Source organism: Gouania willdenowi, chromosome 15 (assembly GCF_900634775.1).
Source record: "Gouania willdenowi chromosome 15, fGouWil2.1, whole genome shotgun sequence".
Classification (NCBI taxonomy): domain Eukaryota; kingdom Metazoa; phylum Chordata; class Actinopteri; order Blenniiformes; family Gobiesocidae; genus Gouania; species Gouania willdenowi.
Genome location: NC_041058.1, coordinates 4,251,954 through 4,264,320, shown reverse-complemented (window position 1 = coordinate 4,264,320; position 12,367 = coordinate 4,251,954). Strand labels below are relative to the sequence as shown.

Here is a 12,367-nt window from a genome sequence, read left to right as displayed (position 1 = left end):
GAAATCAGCCGGCTCGCTCCCTCTCCCTCACACACACACACACTATGGTTTTGAACTGGGGAGGATCTTATCAGTCACATTTCAAAAGTGGAAGAGGAGGCGAGGGACTGTTCACCTTTCGGGAACGCCGCTATTCTCTCTTTACATGGAAAACATATCCAGCCAAGCACATTACTCTATCAGCCACTGCAATATTGGAAGCAGCGTGTCTCCTCTGTATCGCTCTGTTTGAATCTCATGTGGCTACAAAGAGAGATAATGTGGCTAAATGATGTCTGAGGGTGGCCGGTTTCAATCCCAACCGGCTGTATTTACACCCCTTCACGATCACACTGTACGCATGTGGCCATTTGCAATTTTGTTACCTTTAAGTCATTATACAACCATTTTATTCCTTTTCAGATTGTTTGTTTTAGCAGGATTATGTTGAAAGTATTGAAAGGATATTGACAACATTTTACCCAAAGATAAACCTAAGGCCATGGAAGATTCCATTAAGTTTTGAAGGGGATCTGGACCAATATACTGATTCTGGATCAGTTTGAAAAATACTAAAATCCCTGTCATCAATCACTAAATTAAAAAAAAAAATGATCTTGGTTCGTAAATGGCCACAGTTAAATCGTTTGCCGATGTCCATGTCAGTGTAATACGTCCGTGAATGTCTGCATGTTTATGCTTCCTTCCATCCACTCTTTTTGTTATATCCATATCTTCTACGGCTCCTTAAATAAAAAGTCTTGGAAATATTCCATTCGGAATTAAAATCAGAATAAAACAGCCACTTAATTTGGATTGAAGTTTAATTCGGAATGACCTTTTTCATTCGAAATTAGGTGTGTACAAGGTCAGTTTAGAGAGTATTTATATTTTATTCTGAATTAAAGGGGAATTAAAGCTCTCATGTAAACAGTGACCAATCCTTATTACATTTGTCTCAGTTTTGCCGGGGTGGTTCCTCAATTAGCCCACAGAGTTTCATCCGGATCCGATCCAGATTGTGCATTTCATCGCGATTTTTCTAAAAAATGTTGGTGTCCATACATTTAGACCTACTGTATGGTTATTAACGGGTATACAAATTTCTTCCAAGCCTTTAAAATGTGAACGATCATGGTCATGATAGCGTCAGCAATCTTTTGGTCTACACAAGTGTGTCCTGTAGTCTTTTGTAGCTTAGAACTCACACTTTAAATGGGATGAATCATTTGGTGGGAAATGCAGAAACCAGGAGCCGTTTGAACCGAGCCAGAGTCAAACCCTCCTCCTGTGTCAGGGGGTTTCCCGGGCCAGGCTGCAGGGGCTGGAGGCCATCAAGGGCCGCAGTGCGTTAAGGAAAGTCTTCCGCCTGAGCGACATCACAGGACATCGGTGCCGTGACTCAGGGCTCGCTGTGGTAAACCCTCAGCTGCCAAAGGCCGCCTCCAGCTGGGCCTGCACCGGGCCCGACGCATTGTAACCCGGCTTTTGTGCCCCCGGAGGGCAGAAAAAAGGGGGGAGGGGGGAAAGAGAAGAGATGGAGGCGCGGAAATTGAGGAGTATGAATGGGAACAGATTGGGTAATTATAGAGCAGGGCCGGCCCTCTGTGGCGAGGAGGAAATGTGGAAATGGGCGACAACAAAACTGCCTCAAAAGGAGCTGAATCACAGGAGCGAGGCCACGGAGTCAGCAGCAGATTGATCTGTGTGGGAGAAACTTTGCAATGATAGCATACTTTAGAGTCAACCTTGTCTACCTGAATAAGTGATGATTAATCTAATATGTAATTACATATATAACTAAAGACTTTATGACTTAGTATTACAAGTATTATTAGCAGCATCTCCGAATACAAACAATAATTAGTCGTAGAATATCAGAGGAAATACTAGAAGGCCACTCGGTTCCTCTGTAATTTAGGTTACACTCTCAACCAATAACAGAGTCCCATTTCCACCGATGCATTCTACTAACCAATGAATGGCCAGCATTGGGGAAACAGAAGCACAGAATTTGTAATGAAAGTTTTTGAACTATTAGAAAAATATTTGAAACAATAAATTGGCCAATATCTATTATTTATCTTTTTTTTCTGTATTTGTATTTGGCTTTCTTACTTATTTGCTCTTTGTGACTTTGGCTGCTGTAATGTGTGAATGTCCCCACTGTGGGATAAAATAAAGTACAGTATAATATATCTATCTATCTACAGTAAAAAACTTTGAAGGTCAATCGATCCATAATAATTTCCTAGCTGGTGAGTAAGGGACACCAAACTAAAAGAGAACTTGGTTCTCTCTCATAAATCCGTGAGAACAAGAAAACTTCTTCTCAGTTTTGTCACACATGAAATGTGTCGTGACCGGCGTGGTTTGTGTTGTTATTGTGATACAGTGTGTGTAAGACTGTGTATGCTGAATGAACCGGGTGTGAGTGGCTGTTATGAATTATAGTTAGTAGTGTTACAGTTCAACTGGTAAACGTGTTATCTAGTGATAGGCGCAGTTTAACATAACATGACATTTCTCCGAAAAAAGTAAGAAGTGCATGTGTTTTTATTGTATGAATATTTTATTGTATAATGTAAATACTGACATCTGTCATGTCGCATCACCAGTTACAACGACCTGACCACACCCAAAATAACAACACTTTTCATTATACGAGCACTTTTTTCTCCCTCTCCCACGTTATCACGGTTGGGGTAAACCAATATTTTGGTAATAATGAACAAATAAACAAATGAATACATCATTTTGTTTATTAAAGGTTGACATGTGGACTGTTCATTGTTTATTTATCCTATTTGTTTTGTGTTTACCGATGTATTTTTTCCATTTTACTACATTTTAACTTAATAGACTCAAAATGACTTCAATCAAACCAAATTTTAATCTTTGAATTACTTTTGTTGTTGTTTTGTGTATTTTTTTTTTTCTTTTGTGCATTTGTGGAATCATTTTGAGTATTTTTGTGTTTCTTTAGTGTATTTTTGTGGTCATTTTTTGTATTTTTGTTTTCGTTTCGGAGAATTAATTGTGTATTGTAATTGTGTATTTCTTTTTGTATTTCGTTGTCTTGTGTGGTATTGTAGTAATTTTTTGTTTTTGGAATGATTTTGTATATTTTTGTTGTCATTTTATGTATTTTTGCTGTCCTTCAGTTTATTTGTGGTGTCTTTTAAATATTGGGATTTGTGTTGTCGTTTTGTGCATTTTTCTTTGATTCTTTAGCGTAAAAACTCATTCATAACACACATTATGTAAAGAAAAAGGTTTTTGTCCTCTTCTTGCATCCCAGTGTTGGTAAAATGTATGTTTTATTCAAATGTGCGGCTGATAAAGAAGGTGAAAGAGAGCGAGTGGAGGAGGAAGGAGAGACGTGATGACGAAAAATTCACCACAAGGAGGTTTTTGTGCCACAGACAAACAGAACAATGTGAACATTTGATGCCGAGCTGCTTTATTGCAGCTTAGCTCCTCATAATGCTGTCTGAATATGGAGAGCATAGAAAGAATTGAACAAATCTGAGATGAGAGAGAGAAGTCGACACACACAGAGAGAGAGAGAGAGAGAGAGAGCGAGAGGGGAGTATCAGCCGACTAAAAAGGGATAACAATAATACTGCATATAAAACCATCAGATATTACACCTCTTATTCCCTGACGCTCAAACACGACACTAATCTTATTTATATAAGAGCTTTAGGGCTTCCAGTGAGCCAGCTGATAAAGAGACGTGTAGTAGAGGAGGGAGGGCAGCGGCTCTGGACACTAAGAGCCCGATATTGACTGATATTTGGGTTACCTCCAAAAGAAATGAGGGATTAGGTTAACTGGCACACAAACACCGCTTGCTGCACATTAACAGACGAGCTCGCGCCCGAGCATTCGCAGAGTGACATGGTTTCCTGTCAAACAGCATCCAGGGATCTTTGCCCCATCAATGTGCAGGTTTCACAGTCCTAAAAAATGTGCAGTGGATGGAAATACAGGTCGTGTAACACTTACTGTCCTGTCTCACTTTATCGTTTTGCACCAAAGTGTAAAGATTACCAGAAGAGAGAAAAAACAAGCTTCCTTATTTTGTCTGAAGTTTGTAGCTCAGAGAGGGGCTTCGTTTATCACAACAAGGCTACAAAAATATGATTATCTGATGCAAGGGCCACATTATCAACATTCATGTCAGCGTTATGACTCATAATGACCAATGTGAGCATTAACACAGGAAAGAACAGAAGGTTTGTGTGTTTTTGTTCCTTTTTTGCCGTAAATAATGGTATTAAATATGATAAAATGTATATAATAAACACAATAAAGGCTATATTGTGATTTAATGACATAAGGTATATTATTGCTGTCACTTTTATATTATGCATTAATACACATTTATATGGCATAAATTGCACAGTAATGTGTATTAAATGGTAAAATATAAGTATTATGTTTATCATTTTATATTCATGGTTTTTATTAGAAATAGTTCCAATTGAAAATATGTGTTGTGTATTATGTATGTATGTGTAAATATGTATATGTATGTGTGTATATAAGGTATTGGAGATTTTTACGCCCCTTTCTGTTACTAATTAGAGACATTCAAATTTGTTGCTTTGTTTTAATTTTGATTATGACAGAAATAAACTCTAAACTCTTTTAGTGTGTTCTTAGAGTACTTTAGTTAATTTTCATCACCTTCTGTATGTGTTTGGTGTAAATTTACGTATTTTTGTTGTTGTTTTGGGCATTTGTGGAGTAATTTTGTGTGTTTTTGTTTATTTTAAGAGTCTCGTGTATTTATGCTGTTAAGTGTATTTTGTGTATTCTGTTGTGGATTTGTGTACTTTTAATAAACTTTAGTTTTTTGTTGTCTGGTGTGTTATTACAGTCATTTTGTGCATTTCTTGTCCTTTTTTATTGTGTTTTTAGATTCATTGTGTGCATTTATGTTGATTTGTGGATTTTAAGTCATTTTGTGTTTCTTTTCTGTTGTTTAGTGTGTTTTTGTAGTCATTTTGTGTATTTTGTCATTTTCTATACTTTAGTTTATTTTTCGGAGTATTCTTGTGTATTTGTGATGTCGTTTTGCATGTGTTGCATGTAGCCCATGGACCGTGAGTTGCTTATCTCTGCAGAACTTTAACCTTGATGAAGGGAGATACATCAACCAGAAAATACAGAAAATGATCTCAAGGAGGAAAAAGGAGGAAGACCAGACAGAAAATCATTGCTGCTCAATCTAACTTAAAACCAGAATACCATATTACATAATTACTAATTACAAGACCAACATACAAAGATTTCATGGAGGTTTTCTGAAATATTAAACTCATCAACAAGCTGAAAGTAACTGGTACAGGCCTCATCGAGGAACAAAAGGGGCGGGGTCACATTTTGTTATCACACAATTTGATTTAATTAACGAGCTACATTAGGAGCCAGAAACAAGAAGATGAAGAAGAAGAAGAAAAAGAAGAAAGGAAGGGTGAAGAACTCTTCATCAGTTTGACTCGGCTGACGACTGACCTAATTGGTTACATTATCAACTCATTATCAAAGGCTAATTAGGGGAGCAACAGAAAAGTGCCAATTATTAAAAAGAAAATGCAAACAAGTGAGAAACCCCCTACTGATAACTCACCCCCAAAACCTCCGTCCTCCCCCCAAAAAAACATCCCCAACCAACGATTGCTCCTCCCCGTCAATTTAGGGCGACACTAAAGTGTTTCATTGTAACAAAGGGTTTCTTTTTGGGGGGAAGAAAAGGCTTGGAGAGCCTCCATTGTTCACTGGGAAACAATGAGGCCAGATGGGGTGGGGGTGTCAGGATCAGGAGGATGTGTGTGTGTGTGTGTGTGTGTGTGTGTGTGTGTGTGTACGTGTGTGCGTGTTATATGTGTGTGTACGGTTGCATTTTCTGGAGTCGACGGTGCGTTGTGGAGTTGAGAAAGTTTAAAAGAGTCGGGGGTCGCCCTCATTAACCCCCCCACCTCCACTCAATCAGCCGAGCAGCAGGTTAAAGCAACAACACAACCTAATTAGAGCCAAAGGACAGTGCGAGGGGTGAGATGTCAACGTCCGCTTTCTCTTCCTCGCGCTCGCCTTGGCTCCTTTCAGGGCAACGCTCGCTCGCTGCTCTCTTGAGCGCCAAAGCAAAGAAAAAAGTGCTCGAGAATCCTCGTCAAGGCAAAACGTGTCGTGTTGTGTTCACGTGCGGCTGAGCCGGATGAAACTGGAATGTGACGTTTTAGCACAACAACAAAATACTGTAGGATTATTAAAGTTTTTCTACAAGCTCCAAACACATGAATCAGGAATGTCAATTTAAAGTGAAAAGGTATAAATCATCAAAAAGTACTAAATTATAGGCTCCTAATGTTCGAAGTAAGAATAGATGATGCGACATAAACAAATGTCCTTCAAAATAAAAGCATACGATTGGGAAAGGGTTGACAAAAATGAAGAAGAGTTGAAATAAACACAATAATAATAATAATAATTAAAGCTGCAAGCAGCAATGAAGCAGTTTTTGGTCAGATTTTGTTTGATTTTCAGCTGAAACTTTGTACCTTTGGTTCACTTCAATGCTGATTTGAGCAGTTTTCTTAAACCACAGCACCCCTGCTCCTTCTCTCCTCCATGTATATGCCTTTTTTTGTCATACAGCGTTCCATCTTTAGACTCCTCCCTCCTTTTCTTTTCCCTTTGCACTCTTTCAAGGTTCACAGACTCGACTCCACCTTTTCAATCTGCCTTCCCAGCAGCAGTACTTAGTGGGGAGGGAATTGGAACCAGTGCTATCAGTGAGATTGAGGGTGTGTGTGTGTGTGTGTGTTTGTTTTCAGGGTGTTGGTGAAGCATGATGCCCAGAAAAAAGGAGGTCAAACACATAGAGGAGCAATGGAAGATGAGAGAAGCGGAAAAGGACCATACTGTGATCACACCTGCTCTCTGACACAATCACACACACACGCACACACACACACACACCTATACACGCACAAACACAACCAAACACTAAAATTCACAACTAATAGCTAATAATTTACATATGTTAACTATTTTTATTAGGGCTGGGACTTTAATGTGTTAGTTGCAGATAATAATTACAGAAAAATAATCCACAAAAAAAATGCAGTTTTTTTTGTGGATTACGCAGTTTTTTTTTGTGCACTCCAAACAGCACAGAACCGTCCTCATTTAAGAAGTTCCCAGTATACCCATTATACTGATGCACAGACTACAATCAGGAGAAAGTCGTTGCTGTGTTTCGTGGGCGTTAATTTCAGTTAATATAATAAAAAACATAAGCCTAGTTGTGTGCTAATTGTGCAAGAAAAAGTTAGACGATCATCAGAGCTCTTGCAGTCTCGGCTACCACCTTAATGCTAAACACGTTGTGGCTATCACGGACAGCTAACACAGACACTTGGACAATGCTAGCTGCTACATGCTCCGAGCAGACAGTGTCTCCAATCCACACTGGACACTCAGACAGGGTTCAGAGCCATGAGTAACAAACGAACAATGTCAGTGGATTAAATGATTGTAGTGGACAGTCGTCCTTCTCTGTGGTAGAGGATGTGGGCGGGGCTAGAAGCGCTGCTACAGATAGCATCGTCTGACCCAACTTATCAACTGCTAAGTACAAAGACTATTTTAAACTAAATTCATCAGCTTCATCAGTTGCTCTTGTTTATTTTCTGTACTAAGTGCTGTTTTTTTTTATTTCAATACACAAAAAACACATTTGTTTTAGAAAGTTTACAAAAAATGCAGAAAAACATTAAAATGAGCTTACCAAAATTTAAGTTTGTGCTTTGTGAACAATGCAATCATAATATTCTTTATCCATACTAAATATTATGTTAGCACTCAGTGAACAAAATGATAAACACATTTTTGATGTTCAAGCTCATTTATTGTTTTCATTGATTCAGTCATAAACCAAAACCCATTTAAATTGAAAAACGTAGCTTCTTGTGTCAAATATTGTTATGCGATTAATTTAGATTAATACATTTCAAAGTATCTAATTAATTAGATAATTTTTTTTCAATTGAGTCCCACCACTAGTGTCTACTTTACAAAATGTGACAAAAGTGATGTATAACAGTGAATAACGACAATCTACTCACCATGAACAAATCTCTGTCTTGTAGATCTACGGCGAGAAGGAAGGCCTTCTCGAAGCATTGGTGCCTGCAGAGAAAAACATGGAGACACAAAACAATCAACATTAAAGCTGAAACGCAAACCTGAGTCCACAGAGTGACACTTAATAATTAGGCTGAGAGTAGCAGGAGCTGCATCTCCTGATACAAAGCAACTTTCTCTGTCTGCAGTATACATAAAACAAACAGCAGCAAAGAGAAGAGGGGAGGAGGAGGAGAGGAGGCGGAAGAGGAGGGGGAGTTCTTCATTTGATGCTGATGGCGAGAGAAGAATGCATACAGGTGATAAGAGAAGAGAGGAGGAGGCCAAACAGCCGCTGAGCTGCAGACGAGGAGAAAGAAAGCGAGGACGAGTGAGTCTATTTCAGTCAGACGGGCATTTCTAAAGCCTCTCATGGCAGAAGCAGAAATGAAACCTTGCTCTAAACGGGAACACATCGGACGCCGCAGAAATGACTCAAAGTGTGCGAGGTAATTCAAACGCTCTCTCCTTTCACAGCTTTTTAAAATTAAAAAATAATCAGCCCTTTTATAAAGAGCCAGCGTAACGTTAAATCGCTTCTTCAATAGATTCCTGCAGTCCTGATGCAGACATGGAGACGTCTTTAGAATCAACGCGCACACACTCAAACATGAAATCCTTCCATAGTGTCCTTAACAATACAGCGACATACATCAATAACTTTGTTCACAGAGCAAAAAGACATCAGGTTGGGTTTGTTTTTCTTTCTTCTTGTTCTCCACACACCTTGTGAACAGAACTTGGGCTGCATTGTAAATGTCATACTAATGTACTACTCATGCTAAATCAGATGTCAAAATGAGTATGTAGTACGTTTACATTAGATAGTATGAAAAGATTGAGTAGGTGAGAAATGCCCGGATGTATACTATATGGGGACATTTTAGAATTATGCACAGTGGGCACACTAGTCATACTCAACCGCCCCATGATGCATTGCATCCCCTTTTCAAAAGAAAAGCATCTCTTCTTGTCTTCCATTAGCTTTTAACGCTTTTGTAAATAGAACTATTGTTTTGAAGTTAACCGGAAGTTTGGTCAGTAACACAATGAAGGGTCTCTAAAAAATCTCTGAAATGTTGCCATGAAATGTGTATACATGAGTTTTATGGATCAAATGAGCACTTCTACTTGGTCACCTTCTCACTTGTAGGTTTGAAATGCATCTTGGGAAACTTGGAAGTATACTTCAGTGGGAATGGTCACCATACTAATCATACAGAGAGTATATAGTAGACAGTATATACTCATTGAGTTTGCACACATTGTACGGAGTGTGCCATTTCGAACACAGCTTTGGTCATAATTCTAGTGTGGGCGTGGTTTGTGCTGTTGTGGTCCCGCCTCCTGGGTCAAATAGCAAACTATGTGTGCATGGTCGGTGTGATAAAGTGCTTTTTCTCCCCGGTTCGCGTCTTTTCCATTCTTTGCCACAACATGATTGATTTGTGTTACCTGAGCAGGTGGTGGAAGAAGCGTCGTGCATACTTCTTTACAGGCAATTTGAATTTGAGAATCTCTGTATCAGAGAGTGGAATGGGCGGAGCGTAAAACATGGCCAGTGCTGCTTCGAGCAGGGCTGCAGAAACACAAACACAAAGGTGATGGAACTGATTTAGATGATGCTTAAATTTGTCTGTTTTCACATCTGGATAGTTTGGATGTCTCGGCTCGATTGGACAGAAAAAACATTGTAAAGAAGCAGATCTATTTGTTATACTGTATGTCTGTAACAAAGGACAGGGACACATCTATTCTTTATACATCTGTAATGACTGACTGAAGGAAATCTATTCTTAATACATCTGTAATGAAGGACAGGAGGAGATGTATAGGAGATGTAGTCTGTAACAAAGGACAGTAACAGATCTATTCTTTATATGTCTGTGACGTTGCTCCTTCTGGTTTACTGTGACATGGACCAGCACCTTCTCGTTGTGCGTTCAGCTCCAGCCTCAGAAGGTGATTACAGATGGAGCTCAGGCCTCTAAAACACTCGTTCCCAGATACGTTCCAGTCCAGGGTTTCCAGGATTCCCACAGCCTCTCTGGTCTGTCCGCAACGAAGCCGCTGCTGCAGCAGATTCTCCAGACTCAGCCGACCACCGGTCAGAGCTCCTGGTTTAACAGGAGACACACACATTTAGAGTTAGGGGTTGATTTAACATCAAGTCCTACCTCAAGCCAAGTCAGTCCATTTATTAGATAAAATTAGCTTTAGCAAAATTAATCAGAGAGCGCAGACCTCCTATCTTAGCAAGAGCCAGACTGATGTGTAGCCCTCCCTCTAACTCGAGTTCGCCACATTGATCTGGGTCTGTGACTGGCAAATCCTTTTGGAACCAGGGAGGGACATGAACAGAATGCTTGAAGTGTCTGTCCACCATGAATTGTTTCAGCCAATCACACGGTAACAAATGATGATGTCGTCATAGGCATGCGCCGCTGAGACACTGCTACAACAACAAGGCTCCCCTGGTGAAAACTTTCTTTTAGGATAGTAATGCTGCGGTCATTATGTCAATGAGGGACTTTTGCTGTTTTTGCAACACGAGTATGTGAGTTAAGGGCACGTCATCCTCCTGCGTCGACATCTTTCTATTTTGACTTGGAGCTATGCTAATAGCGGTATCCCATCTAGTTCCTCTCCACGAAACTGTGCATGCGCCAGTTTTGCTTCGGCGCTTCTGCCTTCATCACACCTGGATATCTCACCCTAAACCACAACACTGCCTCATGATTGGTTCAAATCGGTTTGATTCGGTTTCGAAAGGCAAAGGCGGGAACAGCACAAGATGGATTCTGGAGTTTGTGAACACCAGGAAAATCCATCTTGCAGGCAAGGTTACAGACCTCCAACAAGCACCAAATCTTCTCATTTCCAGATATTGTCAGTCATGATCTGTATAAGTGATCCTGATCATGGTAACATGACCATTCACACTTTAAACCAAACATTGATCCAGCGATCGCGCGAGTTGCTGGAAGGGAGGTCGCTTGACGTCGCCTCATTTACATTGATTTTCAATGTAATCTAGTCGCCAGAGTTGCTGAAGGCTTGAAAAAAAATTATATCTCCATTAATAACAATACAGTAGGTCCAAATGTATAGACTCACTGCCAATTTTTTCCAATCTGGACGAAACTTGTCGTAACAAACCCCAAAATACCTGAGTCAAAATATCTAAAAAAGATTGAGAAATACATTTTTGAAATTCTGCTAATGATGAGAAATAGGGATTTTAAACAGACAAACAAACAGCAGAGAAAATATTACCTCTGTGGCAGAGGTAACAGTCAATTAATGAAGTCTTGTTTTTATTTTTGACAAAGACAAAACAAGGAAATTTAAAACAGGATAATACCAGACCAAACAAGACAAGATTACACAAGAAAGGACAAGCAAACATAAGACAAGACGTGACAAGACACAAGATGACAAGATAAGACAGGAGATACAATAATTAAAAACAAAAGGTTCTCATACAATAATCTAGATCTGACAGATATACTCTAGTACATTACAGATATCTGCTCCAAAGGCTTTTAATGTGCAAATATTCTGTAGTTCCTTTTCTTTATGTGTAAAAATTGTAGATTTTCACAGTAGTTGGACACAGTGATGAGACAACATGGAGCTCTGAGTGAAGTGAGAGCATCAAGTGGATCATTTTAAACTCTTGGGGAGCACTGGATTGTTAGCATAGCATTGACTCATCAATCAATGGCTCTGTTTAATCCTCAGTGTGCTCTTTGTGTGCGTGTGCCAGTAGTTTGTGTTAATGCACTATGATGCATCCTCCCCCCTGACAGGTTGTGGAATATTTAATAACTTAAGAAAAGATTGAATTTATAATAATTATAATTATAATTCTGGAATATGTATTCAATGAGGGTGCCGTTTAAACCTGACAAACTATTTACCTGAGTCAGACATGCACACACACACACGCACGCACGCACGCACACACACACACGCACGCACGCACGCACACACACACGCACACACACACTTGTCAGGTGTTGCGTGTGAGGCCTGACAGTCTGTACATACAGGAAGTTAAGTTTTTAAATACCACAGGTAATTAAGGTCGGTTATCATCCAATCGGAATCGTGCACAGAGGAGCATAGGGAGGAATCACGAATGAAGCCAAACAATCACGTGCAGAATAATGTCAGTCATTTTGAGTTC

At 39.5% G+C, this 12,367-nt stretch overlaps 1 protein-coding gene across 1 annotated transcript in view; it reads right to left on the bottom strand.

Moving 5' to 3' along the window:
• Positions 1 to 6,013: 6,013 nt before the first annotated feature.
• The window catches only part of wdpcp (WD repeat containing planar cell polarity effector), a 75,697-nt gene continuing 69,343 nt past the window's right edge, over positions 6,014 to 12,367 (bottom strand). The window contains exons 13-16 of the mRNA XM_028468909.1: positions 10,104 to 10,292; positions 9,631 to 9,754; positions 8,118 to 8,181; positions 6,014 to 6,118 (exon numbers count right to left, since the gene is read on the bottom strand). Coding sequence (XP_028324710.1) covers positions 6,014 to 6,118; positions 8,118 to 8,181; positions 9,631 to 9,754; positions 10,104 to 10,292 — 482 coding nt within the window. The remainder of the gene's footprint in view (positions 6,119 to 8,117; positions 8,182 to 9,630; positions 9,755 to 10,103; positions 10,293 to 12,367) is intronic.